The sequence below is a fragment of the Mastigoproctus giganteus genome, chromosome 2 (genome assembly GCF_048544385.1).
Source record: "Mastigoproctus giganteus isolate SK-2022 chromosome 2, ASM4854438v1, whole genome shotgun sequence".
Lineage (NCBI taxonomy): Eukaryota > Metazoa > Arthropoda > Arachnida > Uropygi > Thelyphonidae > Mastigoproctus > Mastigoproctus giganteus.
The window spans coordinates 178,712,706-178,735,206 of NC_143576.1; the positions used below are offsets into that span (position 1 = coordinate 178,712,706).

Consider the following 22,501-nt stretch of genomic DNA (forward strand, 5'->3'; position numbering starts at 1 on the left):
TGTTCCTAGTTGGATTTTTTTTTTCTTTTTTTCGCTGGCCTCCAAGTTTGGGCTGCCTTGGGGGCGGGATTGCTGGCACCTACCAGTATAGCACTACTTCCGGTAGGTGTGGAATTTGTGCATTACAGCACACACAGAGAATGGTTGATCCAGCTGTTGGTTATTCCCTGATGGCGAAATGGCCTGACATAACACTCTTTTTTTCAGGCCTGTTTTGCAGAGGTTCTGAGCTTTTACAGGAGTAATAGGTGGAGATGGGCTTATATCAGGACACACACACAAGCAAATGAACAGAAAGACTACAGCATATATAAGAGTATGTGTATAAAATCTCTATATAAATCTTGTATATAAATTGATTAATATATATCTTGAGAATGTATATACAGTTGTGTGTTAATAAATAAAAATAATAATTATAGATCCTAGTGTTCATTAACTGGTCTTGAAGGGCCAACATGAATCCTTCAGTCTCGGGTAAGAGCGTCCCGATTGTGAGCCATGCATTGGAAGCAATGTGATCTTTATGGAGGTCATTGTAGTGTCTGCCGTGGAGTGTCTTCTTTGCCCATCTTGATATCTTCGTTTTTTTGTATTGTTTGGGCGAGAGGGGTTTCCTCGCTTAGGTTGAGTCCATATACCACTTATGTATCTTCCTTATTGCCTGGTGGAGTGGTGCGGTGTTGTTCTCGAGGTAATCTTTCAGGTTAACTATCGCTGTTTTCTGTGGTTCTGTCAGGTATATCAGGCCCCTTGCTCCCTCTTTCCGAGGTATTGTTATTCTCTCCACTGCTGACTTCGGGTGGTGGTGTTTCCGACTTTGGTCATCATTGTCCTTGTCTTTCACATTAGATCTTCTAGCTCCATGTTAGTCAAATATATGACCCCAAATTTGTAAGTTGTTACTGGAGCTGCAAAGGTGTTTATGGCTTTAACTGTGTTCCCTCCATTCAATTGTGCTTTCAACAGGATTCTGAGTCTCTAATGATATTTATCGGACAGGCACTTCTTGATTTCCTGGTATTCCCATTGCTCAGGTTGTATCATTCCTAGGTATTTGTAGGTCTGTCCTTCTGTCATAGCTTCGATCTCTTTACCAGTCAGCAGCTGGCAGTTTCACCCAACTAATTTTCCCTGGTGCAGTTTGTGGGTCTTGCATTTTTCTAGACCAAATTCCATCCTGATATCCTTGTTGAATTCTTCGGTGATCCGGAGTAATTGCTGGTGTTTCTTCTCGGTTGCCGCGTAGAGCTTGATGTCATCCATGTACATCAGGTGGGTGAGTGTGTACAGATTCGTTCTTCCTTCTTTGAGGTTATATCCATACTTGCTGCCGTTGAGCATGGTGGCTAGCAGGTTGTGTGCTAGACAGAACCATAGTGGGCTTAGAGCATCTCCCTGAAAGATCCCTCTTCTAATGGGGATTGGCCTGTTTGTGATGTTTTCGACCTTAATGGTACTACTCCATTTCGCCATTGTTGCTCCTAGGAAGTTTATCACTATCGGATTGACCTTGTAGATCTTCAGGGTCTCTATTAGCCAGCTATGAGGTACGGAGTCGAAGGTCTTGCGGTAATCGTTGTAGGCCGTGCATAAGTTGCGGTGCTTTTGAAGTCTTGCTCGATAATTGCTGCATCTATGGTTAATTGTTCTTTGCATCCTTTGATCCTCCAGTTGCATCCTTTCTGCTGTTCCGCCATTATATTCTGATTCTCTAAGTGGTCTAATATCTTCTTAGTTATGCAACTGGTCAGGATCCTGTCCATAGTTGGGAGGCAAGTGATCGGCCTGTATTTCGCCGGTTTTCTTATATCTTCATCTTTAGGTTTCAGATATGTGACTCCTTCAGTGAGAAACTTTGGGATTGTCTTCTGGTACCTTATCATTCGAGTGAACTGCTCTGCTAGGTGCTTGTGTGTGTATGTGCAGGTGAGCTTCTTGTACCAGTAGTTGTGGATGTTATCAATTCCTGGGGTTCGCCAGTTGTGGGTGTTCCTGATCGACTGTTTTAGTTCTTCTTCTGGAATCTCCCAATCTCTCATATCTTTTATGTCCTTCGTTTTCTTCCGTTCTACTTCTATCCAGAGTGCTTTACTGTTACGTCTTATTTCACTGCTCCAGATATTTCCCCAGAACTGTTCGATCATCTTCTTTTCTGGTGGTCCATTTCCTGCTTTCTCATGTTCACCCAGTTTCATATAGAAGGCTCTTTGGTCCTCATCGAAGATTCTGTTGTTTATTTTCCTCTATAAGCTCTCTTTCTATCGGTGTGTCATCTTGTGCTCAGTGCGAGAAGGTTCTGCTTAAGTTTGTCTAAGTATTTTCCTATTTTCTGATTTCTGGTCTCATGTTTGCTGTGGGCGCTGCCTCTCTTGAGGATGCTCTTTACCTTTCCAATCAATTTCTTACTTCTATTACCCTGTTGGTACTGGGTCAAGTGATCTGTCTTGACTCTTAATTCTTCTATCTTCTGCTGAAATATTCTTTCCAAAGCTGGCAGTTCCTTCCGTTTTCGGTTCTTCTGCTGCTGGTCTCTCGTTTCTTTTCCATTAATTCTAGTAGCCGCTATGGATTCACAGTATACGACTGTGTTGAGAGCCTCCAGCGTTGCACCGTTGTTGTAAGGTAATGTGGCATTATTTACCGATTGAGTTGGTCTGTTACTCTCTGCAGGATTTTATTTGGCCTCTTCTTAGGTATCACGAGGGTTCTTCTGGGGTCCATCCTTTCGAATTCTGTTAGAGCCTTCTTCGACTCGTTTTCTATTCTGGATATAATGACATCGTCTCTTTCCATTTTATTAACTCTGGGTTGTACTTTTCTTGCTCTTCTTCCTCTGGTTCAGTGGTATCCTGCGACTCCCCTGGTTCCATATTGACCATATTCTTTGTGCTTTGTAGTTGATTGTTCACATTCTGCTTGATTTTTTCAAAGATGGCAGCAGGTGTTAGTTTCTTTGTGACGAAGGTCCTTCTTTCATCCTCTAATCGCAGTTCGGTGACCTGAATATCCGGGTATCTTTCCAACCACTTGGTATGTAGTCGCGGCCTGTACATTGTCATATCGGTCTCTAGCATGGTTATTTCATAGTGTTCTCGCATGATGTACATATTCATTTCAATGCTCCACTTCATGCGTTGGCGTTTTTTTCCTCACTTGGGTGGTCACTATCGCAGTTGCGCAATAAGCACTTCCATTTGGTGGCTTGGATGGTCTTGCCCTTATCTTGTGGTAGTCTTATGGGATAACAGCGCTACTTGCTCTGCTGTCTTCCTCCGGAGACAGTCTCCCATGTCTCGAGCCGACCCCTCTACCTTAGGCCTGAACGCCAGTGAATTTATCCTGCGCCACACTCGAAGAAGTATGAATAATATTTCTCTGCGACATAACCCATCTGTGGAGGTGGACTTGTTTAGCTTCAGGTTATGTCCAGTGGTTTTTTATTATTTTAGTTCTGGAGAAGGACACCAGATGGCAAGACTATCTGCCTCTGCCTGTCCAGTGGAGTAACTTTCGCGATGTGTGTTTTTTATATTTTTTTTATTATCATCATTTTAATATTATTATTATATCGGTCTCTTAGCGTGATAGAGCCGCGCTCGCAGGCGGCTCCTTCGCCAGGTGGGCAGGAGCAGCAGTGCGTACCACACTCTTCTTGATTAGACCTGGGTTCGAGCCCGTGACCACCAAATACGGAGGATGCGGAAAGGTCAGGGAATGACTACCGCATATCCCCGGAGTAATATGGCCTTAGTTGCTAATGCTCCTAAAAACCAAATAACAAACAATAACAGCCGCGCTCGCTTCCACCAAGGCAGTGGAAGCGAGCGCGGCATTCAAACCTGGGTCAATCAAGCTGCCAGTCCAGTGACTTAACCACTGGGTCATCGCGCCATTATTATTATTATTGTTGTTGTTGTTGTTGTTATTATTATTATAGGGTTGCCCGTAATTGAATACATTATCCCGTATATGTGTCTGAAAATTGCGTGTGTTCTATGGTCGATTTGCCTGTTTTGCTGGACGAAAAAAACCAGTTTTCTGTGGAGAAAAACCTTGCTATCTACGCCTGAGACCAACTAATTTAGTCACTGAGTGAAGAAGCCCATTAAAGTTCCTCGCGTGATCAACGGGATTCGAACTTGGGCCTTTTATACCCGGTGTGGGGAGGATGTAGACGATATCAATATGCTACAGCGCAGCGCGGAGGTGGTACAAAAATTGCACTATCCCCTTTCGACAGTATCAAGATGTAACGTAAAAACGCCATATCCAGAATAACATCTTATCGTGGATAGCGCTATGGGCGAAGAAAAGTGGTGAATTAGCGTGGCCGTCGCGTCTGTCTCGCATTGATTCAGCCAACCGGAGAGCGATAGCGGCACAGAACACCGTTGACTTCAACGAGGGAGGTGCGAGAAAGGTATTCACCAAGAACCCCAGGCGATCATTAGCCGCAATAGATTATCGGAGCTACCGACCAACTAGAGACCCATTACTAACACCACGACAGAGAACTCTACTCATTAACTGAGCGAAAGAACATCGCATCTGGACCTTCGATGATTGGAAACTAGTCTTCTGGTCCAATGAGTCCCGTTTCCAGTTATTTCCGAGGACGGGAGGGTGCGTATGGAAAACTTTCCTGAACTAGTGGACTCTATGCCTCGCCGTCTGAATTTCAAACTGTCTCCAATTCTGCCCAGACACGATAGGTGGGAGTATATTATGAGAGCTTTTTCAATCAATTCAATCCTAGAGGGACTTTACAAGGCTCATGGGGTAGAATTTTTTTCAGCTTGGCCTGTGCTTGTTAACTGCAGACTCTGCTTCTACAGAGATAGGGTTCTCTTAAATAGAAAGGGGGAGCAAGAATATTTGCTGATGCTATTGAGGAAGTGTTATGTGGGTAGGTAAACTGCTAGCTTGGGGTGGGATTCACAGACTAAAATGTTAACAGTCGCCGAAGGCTGAGGCGAAAGCGATCCTTCTACTGGAATGAACAGCAGCCTGAGAAGGTGCTGGGAGCCATCATAGAACAAGTAAATACATGGGTTGTTTAGGGTAACTAAGGGTTGAACAAAAAAAAATTGATATCAGGGTTCCCTTTAAATGATTACATCTACTGAAATATTTACCTTGTCCGTAAATTGAGTGTGTTCCTGGTCGATTTGCCTGTTTGCTGGACAAAAAAACCCCAGTTTCTGGATGAAAAAAACCTTGCTATCTACGCCTGAAACCGACTAACTCAGCCACGAAGTGAAAAAAGCCCATTAAACTTCCGCGCGTGATCGATTGGATTCTAACCTAGTCCTTTTCCACCAGCTGTGGGGGAAGGTGACGACTCTACTCTGCTACCCGCGCAGACGCTAAGTGTAAGAACAGATATATGTATACTTGCATGTACACTGTGCTGCCACTTATTAGATACACCTACCCAGTAGCCTGTTGAGGCTCCTTTAGCCTTCGAAACAGCCTGAATTCATCTAGGCATGGATTCAACGAGATGCTGAAAACGCGTTACCATGAAGACGAGTGTGTCACCCACTTCCTTGAGATTCGACGGAGGTGTAGGCCTGTAGCGCACAGCCCTTTTCCGCTCATCCCAAAGATGTTCAATAGGATTGAGATCCAAGGAAGTGAGCGGGCCACTGCAGCAAAGAAAAGTCATTGTCATGTTCCTGGAACCATTCCATAGTGATTCGGGCTTTGTGCACCGGCGCATTATCCTGCTGGATGTAAACATCTGACTGAGGATAAACTGCCAACATGAACGGATGCACTTGCTCAGCAACGGTGTTTAGGTACGATGTGGCATTCAGACGTGAATCTATGGGTAACCATGGCCCCAACGCGTGCGAAGAAAAAATTCCCCACACCATAACACTGCCCCCCCACCACCTTGCACAGTGGTCATCAGACAGGACGGGTCCATGGATTCAGGTTGTTTTCGCCAAATTCTCAGCCTTCCATCAACATGATGAACCAGGAACTTCGACTCGTCAAATCAAGGAATTGTTTTTCATTCCTCGACAGACCAGTGCTGGTGATGCTGTGCCTATAGGAGGCATGCTCTCTTGTTCTTCATTGATAACAAAGGCACGCAATGTGACCATCTGTTGTTGTAGCCAATTCGCGACAAAGTGCTACTAGTGGTCCGTTGCGATATTTTGTTCTACGCACCAGGGCTGTATTATGAAGTGATGTGTGACATTGTGACCCGTCTTTTTGCTTGCACAATTCTAGCCATCCTCCTCTGACCTCTCTCATCGACAAGCGATTTGCTTCCATACGAGTGCCGGTGAGAGGATGTTTTCTGTTCGTTGAACCATTCTCGATACCCTTGAAACTGTGGTGCCTGAAAAGTTCAGGAGAACTGCCGTTTCAGAATTGCTTTGTGCAGCATGCAGGTCTTGCACTTACTACCATGCCACGTTCGAAGTCCGTTAGATTACTCCTTTTCCCCATTCTTGCTACGGCTTGTACGTTTAACTGATACTAGAAAAGATGTTTTACCGAATTTATATCCACAACTTTGATCATGTGACAAACCATTTGTGTGCACAGCAGCGGTATACCTAATAAAGTGGCAGAACAGTGTACATCAATGCTCGAAGTACAGTAAATAAATTCGAGGATTCTTAACTGCTGGTCAAGCATCAAACGCTGATATAGTTGAGATATCAGAGATGTGGTGTCACGCAGAATTCGAATTTGAGGAGTACAATGTGTACAGAAAGGATACAAAGGATAGAAAGGGAAGAGGGTTTACGCTGCTAGTTAAGAAACACATAAAATCTAAGGAAGTGCATCCAGTTGACGTTGTAGCACAATGAAATGTTGAGTCAGTTTGGTGTGACATGAGCACTGGGAAAGGGCAAATGTCAGTAGGAGTGTGTTATAGGCCTAATGACTCTGATGAGTATAATGACTCTAATGCGTACAACGAACTGTACAAAGAAATAGAGTGAGCCAGTAAATCAAAAATGTTTTATAACAGGAGAATTTTTATTTTCCAGTTATTGACTGGAACCTTTCAGTTGGTGACTCGCACACTACCAAGACTTTTGTGGATTTATGGGTTGACTATTTTCTACAGCAACATTTTCAACAGGAAACCATAGGCAGAAATACTCTTGATTTGATTATCTGCAGTGATTATTCATGCATTAAGAATTTGCAGATAAAGGAACCACTAGGAGGCAGTGATCACAGTGTGTTGAAGTGGGATTTACTTAAAGATGTAACTACCAACAACAGTCTCTATTTACTTTGGAAATGTATACTCCAAGCTTCTGCTTTGAAGCTGTGTAATAATGCTTTGTAGCTGCACCCTCAGGCATGATTGATTGCTGTTTATAGCTGTTAACAACAACAATAATAATAATAATAATAATAATAAATTAATGAAAATGTTAAAAATTGTGTATTACTTCGAAATAAAAAGTTCGTGCACTTGTACCACCTTGAACCTGCTGCCGGCGCCCATGTTTGTTGCAATTGAAGAACAAATACTAGAGTGCATTCATACGAACCAGAAATTTTCAAGCTGCAGAACGCTTCACGATTATTAATGTGTAAAGCTTGGAGTTCAAAACTATTAGAAATATATATATATAAACGCATTTTCAATATACGCCATGGTTATGATGTAAACATACAAAATTTGAATAGCTTAAATGATATTACAGAAATTTAAATTCAATAATCACAAAACAAGTCGTTCAGGTCACTGCAAACACTAAAATAAACATTTAACAACAGTTCATTTGGAAATCACGATGTAAATTGAAGTGTTCGGTGAGAAGAAAGTCTAAGGTGTTTCAGATAAAACAGTGTTTAACAAGAAATCCACAAATCCTACGACCTCGGAAAACTGAATCTATCTAGGTTCCTAATAGAATTATCTAGAAATATTATAACCTCATAGGACTTTACTGAGTGAAGTTTATGGATTGCCTATAGATCAGTCCTTTAATATACGGGTCTGAAATTACAAGGTAATTATAAAGAAGCGATGTCTTGAACTCTGGCAAAGTCGAGGTGGTAACTAATTACTCAGTATAAAAAAAGATCTCAAACCATGGAATTGAAGGTTATGCGAGAATAGACATGAAGAAATTGTACTAGCCCGAAAACGAATAGGGTACACAAACATAACAGATCATTATCTGCTTGCAGATACTGATCCACTGAAAGGCACAAACTGCAACGCTCTGCTCACTGTCCAATATATACTCATTGATTGATCAAAATACAACAGTGACTCCCAACCTCGTTTCTCACAACGAATACTTCTTTTAATGTTGCTGCCCTCCTAGCAGATAAGCCACAAATGGCCAAAATTTTTACTTTCCGAAACGAAACGAATACATCGCTACAGCGCAGTGTAAATTTGAACGGCATTTATACAAATCGAACCATGTACTGTATTTAACATTACCATAATTTGGCGTATTTTGGCGTTGTTAAAATCTATAAACAAACAAACAACTCTTGAATTCAAGAATTTATTAGTGGATATGTTAAAAAAATTAAAGAATTTTCTCCAAACACCAAAACAATTTAAAAAGAAACAACAGTAAGGTTAAGTTTTGTTTATTTCATATATTAACCCTCTTTTCAGCCTCTCACAAAAGATCCTTAAAGTATTCCCTTATCTGATGTCCTCAAAGAGGGGATAGTCATGCATTAGGTGTGACCATGTTTGGTTTTCTCCGCAGTGGCATAATGGCGAATCCTGATTCCGAATGTCGACAGCTGGGCATTAAAAGAGCCCTGCCCCGTTAGAAGAAAGGTGGTGAAGAGCCCCAGTGAGAACCAGTTTGGCTGCTGGGGGTACACTTGGATAATGTCCGGGATGAACTTCCGGGTTATCTCACCTTTAGTTCAGTCCGCCCATCGAGACTGCCAGGTTTGTTGAAGACATTTGGTTAGTCGTTTCTTTTCTGCGTTGCTGTTGTTGGTCGGGTCTTTGGTGGAGCCAATGCAAAATTACACTGTTCCCTCTAGATAATTGATATAGCATGCCACAGCGGACACTCTCCAGGCCCAAGGATTGGAACCCCACAAGGGCCTGCAGTGCGTGTGAGCTGACCGTGCAGCATGCTCTGGAGACGGTGAGTAAGAAGCTGCGCTGTATCGTTTCTAGTTTTCTTTTATTGACTGCGGTGGTTGCTTTTTTAACCAGATCCCTGAGTTTTTAATCTTTTTTTGTAGATATACGAGGTGTGGAGTGAATGACAGATTTTTATCAAGGATGATTTCTAGATATTTTAATTCTGTGGTCAGTTTTATGGTTTTTCCTTCTATTTTTATCTGAGGTGGCTGCTTGATGTCAAGGGAGCCTTTTAAAAGTATTGAGGAAGTCTTATCAGGCGATATTCTTAAGTGATTATTTTTTTACCATTCTTGGAGGGTGTCTATGGCCGGGTTTGCAATAGCCTCAAGTTGTGCACGATTGTCCGCCACCAGCATCAGTACCAGGTCATCTGCGAAAGATTGAGCATCTGCTCCGTTTAGATCCTCGTTGAAGAAGCCGTCCAACACCAGGTTCCAGGACTGTGGCCATCCCCGGTACACCGGCCAGGTGAGTTAGCAATAGGGTGTAGATACTGCGATCATTCTGTCTGAAAGATAGGTTTTAATGCATTGGTATAAGTTGCTGGGAATGTTTACCTCTCGGCGTCTGCCGAGGACACTTGGGCACCAAAGTGCGTTAAATTCCCTGGTAAAGTCGATGGAGATAATAAGGAAGTATTTACTATTGCTGTTTGTGGCTGCATTTGTGATACGTTCCAGGGCATCCACGGTGGAACATTCTCATCGAAAGCCAAAATTGCTTGGGAGAGGGGAAGCCTGCTTCTTGATAGTGAATTTGTATCCTGCTGTGTAGAAGGTGTTCATACAATTTACTTAGTACTGGCAGTAGGGCTATGTGTCTGTATGACTCCGGGAGTTCCTGTGGTTTCTTGGGGTTCTACAGTACGAGTCTAACCCCTGCGGCTCTCCAATCATGGGGAAAATATCCTGCAGATAGGCAGTGGTTACATAAGTTTCAGATGGTTGTTGAGATATATTCCACGGCGTTTTTTACATTTTCTGGCTCCAGGTAGTCTTCCTGGTGTTCTCTAATTTCTTACTTTTTCCAGATGGAGGTCTTCAAGTGTGAACGGGTTTTCCTGATGTGCTGGGCAGTAATCTGATAAGAAAATGTTCTTATCAGGGCTGTGTATTCGTTTCGGACCTCACGGTATTGTTGTCTAAGGATTTCTACCTCTGTCGTCGGTCAGGATCTTCTAGCTCGCTGGAAGCTTTTACGGGGTGTATTTACTTCATTCCGCAGTCTCTGAAGCTCAGGGCACCACCACGGGACTGAACTTGTGGATGGTTGCTTTCTTTTTATAGCTATGTTTGAAGCCTCTGTGCTGAAGTTATGTTTGAAGACTTACTATAGCGCGCTGGTGCTGGTCAGGGTGAGATTTGTGCTGTCGAATGCTTCAACAGAGCATGTCAGTGCCTCCTGAAATTGTTGCCAGTTTGTCTCGGCTATAGCAAATCTGTTGAGGATCGTCCTGAGTGTGGGTGGTCTATTGAGGGCAAGGTGCATCTGGAAAGTTATTACTCTATGGTCAGAGGTTGTCCAGTCCTCTCTGATTTTCCATGAGGATATGTATCCTGCTGTGAAGCGAGTGGCTAGGATTATTTCTTTTCTCGCCTACCACAGGTTATTTGAGAAGGTCGGCAGATTATTTGGCTAATTCAATACTGAGAAGCTGCTGTTGCTCAGGAATTCTTCCAGGCGCTGTTCATTGGCAGTTCCTCATCGGTTGGGAGTTGTACTGTGCCAGGCTGGTGACCTGCAGTTTGCATCTGCACAGACGATAATTTTATCATTAGTGAGCTGGTGGAGGAAATTTTACAGGTATTGGGTTCGGGGAGAATATGTTCGCCGGGTCGGTAGTATAGCGATATGGTATACAATTCTCCCAATGGGGTGATGATCTAGACACAAGCAGCCCATTTGATTGAAAAGTGCGTTATTTCAGTAACCGTGACGTCAGGGTTGCAGACGACCAGGGCCACCCAGGGGGTGTTGCCGTTATGTTGTACAATGTTGTACGTAGGTGGGTATCCTCTCACCTTTTACTTGTGCGTATAGGGTTCCTGGAGGAAGGGAATGTCAAGGTTGTCCTCGTCTACCTTTTTCTTTTGTTGCACAGTCACTGCAATTGCCTGTTGTGCATTATGCTGTGCAAATTTTACTGTGTTAAAATCTTTATACAGGATTATTTAAAATTAAGTCTGGGGTTTCAAAATTTTTTTTTTTTGGGAAAGCGCATGTGTCATAATCATTTTTATCCATCTCGAAAGAATGCATAATATCTCAAGTTTCGTTCTCACGCTCGCGACGTTCGGTATTCTGCACGGCTAACCACCAGATGACATTGGATGCATACCGCCGTGCAGTCATTCGTTTGCCTGTGACGCCAATTCTGCTCTGTTGCGCCATGGCTTCGGAATGTAATCAGAAAGCTTTTACTGTTTTGGAGTTTCATGTAAGCAAATCTGTTACCTTTGTGCAACGCCACTTTGCTGACAGAGTGATTTTTTCTGATGAATAGACCTTCCATTTGTCGGGGAGAGTGAATAAGCAGAATTTGCGATTTTGGGCGATTTCAGTGATATACTTGCTTTCTGGAAATATTTCTTTCTTCATATGTCTGCTCATGTGTGTACAGGAATTATTTGAAACCCTGGACTTCATTTTGAATAATCCTGTATTTACAAAGAGTTCCCATAATCTATTCTTTTTTGTTGAGTGCTTTTGGCTTTTAAGTACACGGGGCAGTTAGTCTCTGACGAGTGGTCTGCTGGTAATTTTAGAGCTTTCCAGTTTGCGCACACTAGTGGAGTGATTTTGTTGGGTCAGGAGTTGTAATTATGGCCTACTTGTGGGCAGTGCCCAAAGGTTGGAGAGATTTGCGGTTGGATACGCGTGTGTGTGGTGTGGTCAAATCGGCAGCACCTAAAACACTTTGGAACAGTCGCGTACTCTCTAAAGCGATGACTACCCTAATTGATGTAAATTCTCGCTTACTGCGTTAGTACTTTCCAGGCTCTGGGGGCTAGTTCTACCACCATGTTAGTCGAGTTATTATTTCTGGGTTTTGTCTGATATCTGGTTGTTATCAGATTCGATGGGTCCGTATCAGGGAATGCTTGCTGCAGGTATTTGTGATATACATATTTCATTTGCAATTGTGTTTGGGATAGGTCATTTGCAATTGTGTTTGGGATAGGTCATTTCCTGTGTTAAGGATTACAGTGCTTGGTCCTTTGTTCTTTGGAGTTTCTGCTTGGTGGCCCAGGAACTGCACTTTTGGGTTTACTATAATTTTGTTGGATCCTTATGTGCTTTGTCTCGATGATGTTGCCGACGTTCCGGGTCTTCCTTATCTATTTTATTCTAGTGTGTTTGAATTCATTGCTAAGGTTAGTAATTACAGTTTTATTTACTTCTTCACTTGTGTGAAGAGTCTCAGTGTTTGTTGGCTTCAGTATGACCAGGTTGGGTCTTGGTAGTAGGGGTATTTCCTTTTTGCTGGGAGCGGCGAGGTTAGTGTTCTCCCACCAGAGGGAATCGAAAGCTTCCTCGAAGTCAACGAATATAGCCATTTCATATTTAGCCCTCGAAGCGGATATGTGGTTAACTAAAGAGACCAAGGCATCTTCAGAGGATTTTTCCTTCTTGAAGCCAAATTGGGATGGAGACATTAAGTTTTGACCTTCGATTAAATCTGCTACTCTGGGTGCTAACAATCTTTCAAATAGTTTGCCAAGGTTTGCCCAAAGAGAGATGGGTCTGTATGCTGTGGGATCAGATTTATTTTTGTCCGGCTTGTGAATAATTTTTATCAAAGCTACCTTCCAGAGATTAGGAAATATCCCCTCAGTAAGACATTTGTTGTACATAGAAGTATTTCTGGAAAGATTTCGGCAAATTTGATAATTACAGCATTTTCCACAAGATCTAAAACCCGGACATTTATGGATATTTATTTTGCTTACGGCCAGCTTTAGCTCGGGAAGAGTGACGAGATCCGTTTCATATGAGGAGTGGTAGGTTCAGTTGCTGTTCCTGATAGATATTTCTTCTGGAGTTTCTGTGGTGAGATCGTCCAGGGGAAGCAAACGATCCAGGATGACGTTAACTGAGTCATTCCAGTTAGTGGTTTCTGTGTTGTTGTTCATTACAGTGTTATACACTTAAAAAAAAAGTAATGAGTTGAAACGCGGTGCAGAGCACCTTCACAAACACCTGTTTTGGACCACACCACTGTGTGGTCCAAAAAAGGTGTTTGTGAAGTAATTCCCTTTTTGCAAGCAAAAGGATATCCACCAAGAGACATTCACCGTGAACTGGTTGCTGTGTATGGCGAAAAGGTGATGACAAAGAAGCAGGTGTGTTTTTGGTGCAATGAATATAAAGCGGGTCTTGTTAACTTTGAAAACCGACATCATGGCCACAGTGTTCTGGGATCGCCAAGGCGTTCTACTGGTGGATTTCTTTTTGGAAACAGGAATAATCAATGCACAGCTTTACCGTGCAACGTTGTAGAAACTGAAAACCAACATTCGACGGAAACGACCAGGACTCCTGAAAAGCGGCGTGATTTTGTTGGACGACAACGCATCTACACACACTGCCCACACCACTCGTGAGTGGTTGCGCCGTAATCGTTTGAAAACTCTGTCACATCCGCCCTACAGGCCAGACCTACCGCCTTCAGACTTCCATTTGTTCGGCCCTCTAAAAAAACACCTTTCCGGAAAGCATTTCACCAGATGAGGACGTTCATCAGACGGTGCGATGTTGGTCACTGCGTGTGGGCACGGACTTCTTCAGTACTGGTATTGATAAACTGATTCATCGTTGGGACAAGTGCATCAATAAAACTGGGGACTTTGTGGAGAACTAGTGCATGTTCACCTATTTCTTGGTGTGTTATTTCATCTTTGTATTATAAAAAATCATTGAGAGAAAAAAAATGATAATAATATTATTTATTATTATTATTTTTCTCACAAAAAAAATAATATTCTAACAAATTTTCATTGATTTTAATCTTAGGCGTAATATCTTTTATTCAAAAAGCGCAACGTGCTTTCGATCATTCACCGATGAAGAGGAACTTGTTTGTTTGTTATTTGGAGCATTAGCAACTAAGGCCATATTCCTCCGGGGATATGCGGTGGTCATTTCTTGACCTTTCCACATCCTCCGTATTTGGTGGGCACGGGCTCGAACTCAGGTCTAACATCAAGAAGCGTGTGCTACGCACTGCTGCTCCTGCCCACTTGGTTACGGAGGCGCCGAAGAGGAACTGAATTGAGAGTTAATAGGAGAATGAGTTTCAGTGAACCATTGCTATTTCAGATTTCTACTTACTTCAGTTAATTCCTGTGGCCTACTTCTCGTTCGTGGGCGGTGTTTCCAAGAAACACAATATGGGACTGCAGTCAATTCCACACTTCTGTGAATATATAGAAATAAATAGGAAATGTAAAATTTGAATAGATATTTAAAATTACAGTTACTGAATTTATAGATTTTCACAGTAAGATTCAGAAAATATCATAAAAATATATGGTGTTTCTTTTTATTCATCATGATGTTTCTTTTCTTTGCTTTTTCGGAAATTTGAAATCTTTCGTACCACCAGTATCACTACTCTGTAGGATTGTTTGGAGATTTCGTTGGAAACAATGATTATTCTCCAGCTAACGTGCAGGAAATGGAGACTGCACGTAGCCATTTTCTTCACGTCATTTCACAAAAGTGTTTATTGTGAATTGTTAATTGTTAAGGAATTCTACAAATAAGGAAATTCATCGATTTTTCTCAAAGAAAATACGGATAATACTTCGGTATTTTCAATTAAACAAAAATCTGTTGGATTTTCTGATGGATCAGGAAATGCAACAGATTTTTTGGTGAGTTGATCAATTTGAACGCACAGGCAGTGTTTAGATGAATGGAAAGTTTTTAATCTTTAAGAAGTTAAAAAAAGGTGTTTTTGACAAAACCTAAATTTATTGGGTCATAATGATGATGTGTACTGAAATGATGAGTGAATTACACGTGTATTGGTGAAGGGTTGAGGATCTATCACTGCTAGTTCTCTGCTTCTGCAATTCATGTAACACTTTCTATGAGATGACCTCAGAATTTATTCCGCAACCAGAAATAAAGAGGATGCGTTAAGTTTAGGATACACTCTTGATAAGCTCGCTTGCTCGTCCAGTTTGCATAAAATGACTATAAATTCTCAAAAAAACCAGTTCGTCTCCTTCACTTCACCGAATGGTATATCCTCCAGTAATACTTACTTCATTAACTATTGTCACCATATGATGGACCTGGTTGTTACTTTCTCCTTCAATGGCCTATCCTGTTTATATGCGAGGGGCCTTTGAAATTTTCGTGTCCTGAATATGAAAGGTTTGTTTGAGGAGTCTGAGAACAAATTACTTTTCAATATAGTCCCCATCCCAGTCAATACCCTTTTGCCACCGATGCTGGAATGAGTTGATTCCTGCTGCGATTCCAAGAGAGTTTACTTTTGTGCGTTCAGGAATGCATCCACTGCAGCAATGAAATTAAAATCAGTGGGGAATGGATGCCAGCCAGGTACTTTTTCAAATTAAGATAGTGGTGAAATTCCCATGGTTCTAGATCTGATGAATATGGGAATGGTCGAAGATTTCAAAGTCGTGATGGAAGATGACTCCCCTTTTGAGCTTTCCTGGGCATTTGTCTTTGATGTTTTTACCCAAATGCCTCATAAAATATCAGATTCTTATATTAGGGTCACCAGTACATAAACCTGTGTTTGTGTTTGTAAACTGCGTATGGTATCTGGACGATTTGCCTGTTTTGTTGGACGAAGAAAACCCAGTTTCTGGTAAAAAAAAAAACAAACAAAAAACTTGCTATCTACGCCTGAGACCGACTTCAACCCGCTGTTGGAAGGACGGTGACGATACAGCTGTGCTACATGGGTAGACACGCAACTACCTCATAAGGTGTGTGTAATACGCCTCTGTAACAAAAGGATTTCCGTTGTTTGAAATACTTCTTTTTCTCTGGCTGAAAATGATGGACCCACGTCCCATTCATGGTGACACACCTTGCAAGAAATTTGCTAGATCGGCTTGGAAACTATGCAAAAGTATTCACTTGACAATGACACCTTTCTCATAACAAAAGCTCCTATTATTATTATGTGGTACACACGGTTAGATGACATGTTCAAATAGTGCCAATGTTCTAAATTGGCACTTGTCAATCATTCATCATCATATTATGGGGAACTGTCAAAAACTTCTCGTGTGATGAAAGTTGAAGTTGTCTAGAGAATGGGCCAGTCTATTCCTCGCTCTTTTAAACTCTATCGTGCACTTCTTAACCATGTAATACAAAGGAGCGTCCTCTCCAAAGTTGTAACCATATCCTCATGCATACGCTTTGGCATTAATTTCTTTTTCCTCAAATTTTGGATAAATGCACAGTGACTAATTTTGTACATCTTTCCTCATTCACCCAACTTTGTTGATTTCAAGACATATAATAAAAACAAGATCTTATTAAAATTGAATGAAACTTGGGTGATTACTATTTGAAATATTATACATTAAAGAAATACATTTTTAACAGTTTCCCACTAACCTTTCGTACTCCGGCCACTAACTTTTCAAACAGCCCCTCCCATTTGTGTATTCAATAAATTGTTAGCAATGCTCTATCACTTGAACTTACAAGTTTAAAAATTATTGAAGCATGTGGCTCACAAATTTCTTTATAATTACCTGCAATCCGTTATTTTTTAAATTATTTCACATTGGGAGAGGACGATGTTGAAGGTTATTTGGTCGGCCACCTTTCCATAAATACTTGGAACAAAATATCGAGAGATTCTGGAACATTTGCAACATGGTCGTTGAGTAATCATTAAAATACTAGCAAAAAATTGAATACAAGCAAAAACACCGTACTGAATTTGGGAAAATAACATTGTATCTCAGGGTAGTTTCACATAGCTGAACATCGGAAGAAAAAGAAATTTGGTCACCTATCAATTTTGGTTTTGGTCATAGACTGAAAAGAAATTTGATCGGCGCAACTTTTGATATTAATATTAAATTATTATTAAAACTTCTGAATTTTCTGTAGTTAACTCAAAACGATCAGATCCGTTCTGCTCATATTTAAATATAGTTTATTTAATTATTTCGTTTCAACTCTATTTTAAAATTGTTCTCTGAAAGAGAGCACAATCCTTGAAATCACACACACACACACACACACGATTTGTGAAAAATCAAAATTGCCATTTCGTTTATTTATTTATCTGGTGAAATAATATTCACTAAATAAAAAACTGGCAGTTTTGATTGTAAAAAGAAACTTTCATCATAACTCTATTTTAAATAAACATTGCAAAACTACCTTCGATCCTTCAAGCAGATTCTCTAAGTTTTCCGGATCATCGTAGTTTCGCTTCTTCGAGAGGCAATCCCATACTTTCTTCTGTGTCTATTAAAGAAAGAATTTTTAATTAACAGAATCATCACTGTTACTGCATTACAAATATACAAGTGGTGATCACTTAATGCGCGGACTGATGCATGATCTTATCTTAATTCTCATCACCTGAATCTTCTGTGGATTTCACCTTCTCGAAAAACTCTCCCTTGAACTTTACACACTTCGCCACCGTCGTGCCCACGCATTAAATGTCCATTCTAAGCCATATCCCGAAACATTGAGTCGTGCTTCCGTTGTGGCTCTGCGAGCATCGTTGTGTTGGACGCGAAACGCTTGTCTTTCAGAGCTTTCTTCAGACGTGGAAACAGCAAGAAATCACACGGGGCTAAGTCCGGTGAAAAGGGGAGATGAGGCAGAACCTCGGCACTTATGGCAGTGATCAACGCTTGCACAATATTAGCCGTATGGCGTCTGCCATTTTCTTGATAGAGAAACCAATTCACACCAGAAAGTTCAATCACACCGGAACACCGCCGTCTTACCAAGGCACTCATTGCCATACGCTTCATTCATCTCTTTAATTTTTTCTGATACATTTAATTCCCGTTTGTCACAATAACGCAATGGTGTCCTGGTGACCCGTGGGCTGGATAAGGCCTAGAATAATAATTTTTATACGCTCCGCGCGGAAAGTGAACTTAAATAGCATTTTAGAGAGTCGCGCCACTGAGTACACAGGCATGAAGCAACGCGCTCGACTGTATCAAACGTGTACATGCAGTTCACTGCAGTCATATGTGCGCTAAATACAGTTATGCACATTGAAAGGACAGAATTCATGGGATATTTGGTTACAGTGCTACGCGTCGTTGTCCCCCCTCTCGCTAGAAGAACTCACCGCTTGGCAGGTATATAGGTACACTGCATCATTACATTCACTTAAACGTTAATTTGATGTCGGTATGGATAAACGTCGTGAGTTAACCGACTTTGAAAGAGGGATGATAGTGGGTGCCCGACGCATGAGTCACTCTATCGTGGAGTTGGTACAGAAATTACATTATTCCCGTTCGACAGTATCAAAAATGTTTCGGGAATACGCACTGTTCGGAACAACGTTTCTTAAAGGACAGCGCTGTAGGCCTAGAAAGGTGGTGTTTGAACGTGGCCGTCGCGTCTGTCTCTCATTGAGTCAGCCAACCGGAGAGCAACAGCGGCACAGATCACCGCCTACTTCGACAAGGGAGGTGCCAGAAACGTATTCACCAAGACCATCTGGCGAACATTAGCCTCAATAGGTTATGGGAGCTGCCGACCAACCAGAGTCACCTTGCTAACACAGGAATATTCTCCTCGGGCGACCGAACATCTGGTCTGGACCTTGGATGATTGTAGACGGGTATTCTGGTCCAATGAGTCACGTTTCCAGTTATATCGAGCCGACGGGAGGGTGCGTATCTGGTGGAAACCGCACAAAGCTAAGCGACCCTCATGGCCACAAGGAACTGTTCAGGCAGGTGGACATTCCGTAATGGTCTGGGTCCTGTTCAATTGGCACACGTTGGTACCTCTGGTACGTTTAGACGCATCTCTGAACGGTCCAGATTACGTATCAATCCTTGCAGATTATCTGCATTCCTTAATGGTCATCGTGCACCCATAGGGCAATGAACTTTTCCAGCTGGACAATGATCCTCCTCAGAGCCTTGGTGACTCGAACATGGTTCGAAGAGCATTCAGCAGATTTTGCCACTTATGGAATGGCCTACCCGGTAATCGGACATGAACCCTGTAGAGCATCTTTGGAATGCTGTGGAAAGATCAGTTCGAGCCTTGGATCCTCCATCCAGGAATGCGACGGAATTATGGACAGCGGTGAATCAAGCATGGATGGAAATACCTGCGAACATTTTCCAGAACTAGTTGACTGAATGCCTCGACGTGTGACTGCCTTTATCCGTGCGAAAGTTGAATCTACTCGTTACTAGGCAGGAATCCCTTGATTTCTCTCCACTTGGTGTATTTTGCAAAAACGATAGGTGGAACAGGACCAGGATATATTTGTGAGGAGTAAACGTTGATGACAGTAAAAGTTGTAGAGAAGATATCATCTTTTAAGTGCACAAAGGGTGACATTGTTGTACATATTAGCACTAATGACATCAAGAGTAGGAGATCTGCAGATTTACTTAACAAGTACAGGTCAATATTGAAAAAAAGTCACGAAATTGGATTAAATTTAAAAGTGTCTTCAATTCTGCTCAGACACGATAGGTGGGAGTATATGATGAGAGCTCTCCCAATCAGTTCGGTCCTAGAAAGACTGTACAAGGTTCAAGGGTAGAATTTTTTTCAGCGTGGCCTGTGCTTCTTAACAGGCGAGACTGCTTCTACAGAGATGGGATAAATAGAAAGGGGACGCAAGAATATTTCCTGATGCTATCGAGGCAGTGATAGGTTGGTAGGAAAACAGCTAGCTTGGGGAGATTCACAGACTAAAATATTAACAATAGCCGCAGCCTGAAGCGAAAGCGATCCTTGTACTGCTTCAAATGGAATGAGACTGGAATCATGCCTGAGAAGGTGCTGGGAGATTTAAAAAACTGCTGGGAGTCATCGTGGAACAAGTAAATACATGGGCTGTTTAGGATAGCTAAGGGTAAGAACAAAAAAAAAACAAAAAACAACAAATTATGACATTAGGCTTCTCTGGAAATGATTGCTTCTAACCATATATTTATTTCGACCATAAATTTTTTGTGTTCTCTGGTCGATTTGCCTGTTTGCTGGACAAAAAAAAACAAAAAAAACACACGGTTTCTGGGGACAAATCTTGCCATTCGGGACTGAGATCGAAAAACTCAGCCACGGAGTGAAAAAAGCCCGATAAAAATTCCTTGCGTCATCGATGGGATATTAACCTGGCCCTTTTTAACCAGGTGTCTGAGGGACCGTGACGGTACTACTGTGCTACTCGCGCAGGCACTAAGGGTAAGAACAGATATACGTATACTTGCATGTACATAAATATATGTATACTTGCTAGAAAGACAGTAAATAAATTCGAGGAGTCTGAAGTGCTGGTCTAGCATCAAACGCTGATATATTTGGATTATCTGAGAGGTGGTGTCACACAGATATAATCAGTACAGAATTGCAATTTGAGGATTATAATGTGTACAGAAGGGATAGACAGGATAGGAAGGGAATAGGGATTATGCTCTTAGTTAAGAAATACATAAAATCTAAGGAAGTGCATCCAATTGACGTTGGTGGACAGTGCAATGTTGAGTCAGTTTGGTGTGACATGAGCATTGGGAAAGGGAAAATGTCAGTAGGAGTGTGTTATAGATCTAATGACTCTGATGAGTATAATGACTCTGATGAGTATAATGACTCTAATGCGTACAACGAACTGTACAAAGAAATAGAGTGGGCCAGTAAATCAGAAATGTTTTATAACGGAGGAATTTAATTTTCCAGGTATTGATTGGAATTTATCAGTTAGTCCCTCGCACACTAGCAAGAATTTTGTGGGTTTATGGGATGACTATTTTCAACAGCAACATTTTCAACTGGCAACCAGAGGCAGAAATACTCTTGATTTGATTATCAGCAGTAATTCTTCATGCGTTAAGAATTTGGAACATAAATAAATCACTAGTTGGCAATGATCACAGTGTGCTCAAGTTGGATTTACTCAAAGAGGTAACTACCATCACGGGTAAAGGTAAAGTTCACTAGAGTGGTCTGATACAGTTTTGAAATTCTGTACAGTGGGACCTGTCGGATCTGTACTGTGCTGTTGGTAACAACTGGCGAAGTTACCAACAGCAAATTTTAAATGGGAAGCGTTAAAAGAAGAATTAATCTTGGAACTATTAGACTTTCCATACCATCTAAGAAATACTATTTAAGCCTAAATATGTGTCAGATGTACTAATGACTCTGTATGGGATGATTATAAATTACAGGGCTACACAGAAGCCTGTGTTAATTATAAGCTAGTATGTTATCAAGTCACAAAGGAGATTAGGGAAGCGAACGTTGATTACGAGAAATCTTTGGCAAAGGAGGAAAAGACAAACCACAAAGACTTCTTCACTTATGTAAACTGTTGAAGGAAGGGGATGAATCACATTAATTCACTTGATATTGATGGTTCGACTGTTGATGACCTTGCTCAGACAGTAGCAAATTGAATGAGTGTTTTGCATTTACATTCACAAATGAGGAATTCTGCAGAAGGACAACGGCATATTAAACTCTAACAGGGAACTACATGAGTTTGTAAAAATGTAGAGCAAATGGAGGAGAATTAGTAGAAATTAAGCATATGACAGGCACTGCGGTGGATGGAATCTATCCAGTTATATTAAAGTAGGCAGCAAAGGACATAAGCAAACCGTTAGCCATAATTATGAGAGCACCCTTTGATTCAGGAGAGATCCCCCTGGACAGGATGTGTGATCTATCCGCGATTCATAACGGTGGTTAAAATTGTGACACAAATAATTATAGACCTGTTAGTTTAACTTCTGTTCTGGGAAAAATAATGGAGTCACTGGTTAAAGAAGCACTGTCGGTTCATCTAAACAAGTCCACAGATATAGTTTAGCCACAGCATGGGTTTATTATGGGGAGGTCTTATCTGACCAATTTGATTGGATACTATGATGTGGTCACTAAGGAACTGGTATATGATCACTAAGCATATGATCTAAAAAAATGATTTTGAGATCATATACTTGGATTTCAGGAAAGCTTTGATACTGTTGCACATGGAAGAGTACAGTACAAATTAGAGCATTATAGCAATAATGGCAGGTTTTTACAATGGATAACAGGATATTTGAATGGGAGAAGACAGAGAATGGTAATAAATGAACAATGCTCTTCGTGGACCAATGTTATTAGTGGAGTCCACAGGATTCGGTGTTGGACCCATTG

The 22,501-nt window shown here is 41.5% G+C and overlaps 1 protein-coding gene across 1 annotated transcript in view; it reads right to left on the bottom strand.

Annotated features, from left to right (window-relative positions):
- Positions 1-14,458: 14,458 nt before the first annotated feature.
- The window catches only part of LOC150089788 (uncharacterized), a 46,629-nt gene continuing 38,586 nt past the window's right edge, over positions 14,459-22,501 (bottom strand). The window contains exons 5-6 of the mRNA XM_090368811.1: positions 17,513-17,599; positions 14,459-14,537 (exon numbers count right to left, since the gene is read on the bottom strand). Coding sequence (XP_090224937.1) covers positions 14,472-14,537; positions 17,513-17,599 — 153 coding nt within the window. The 3' untranslated portion in view covers positions 14,459-14,471. The remainder of the gene's footprint in view (positions 14,538-17,512; positions 17,600-22,501) is intronic.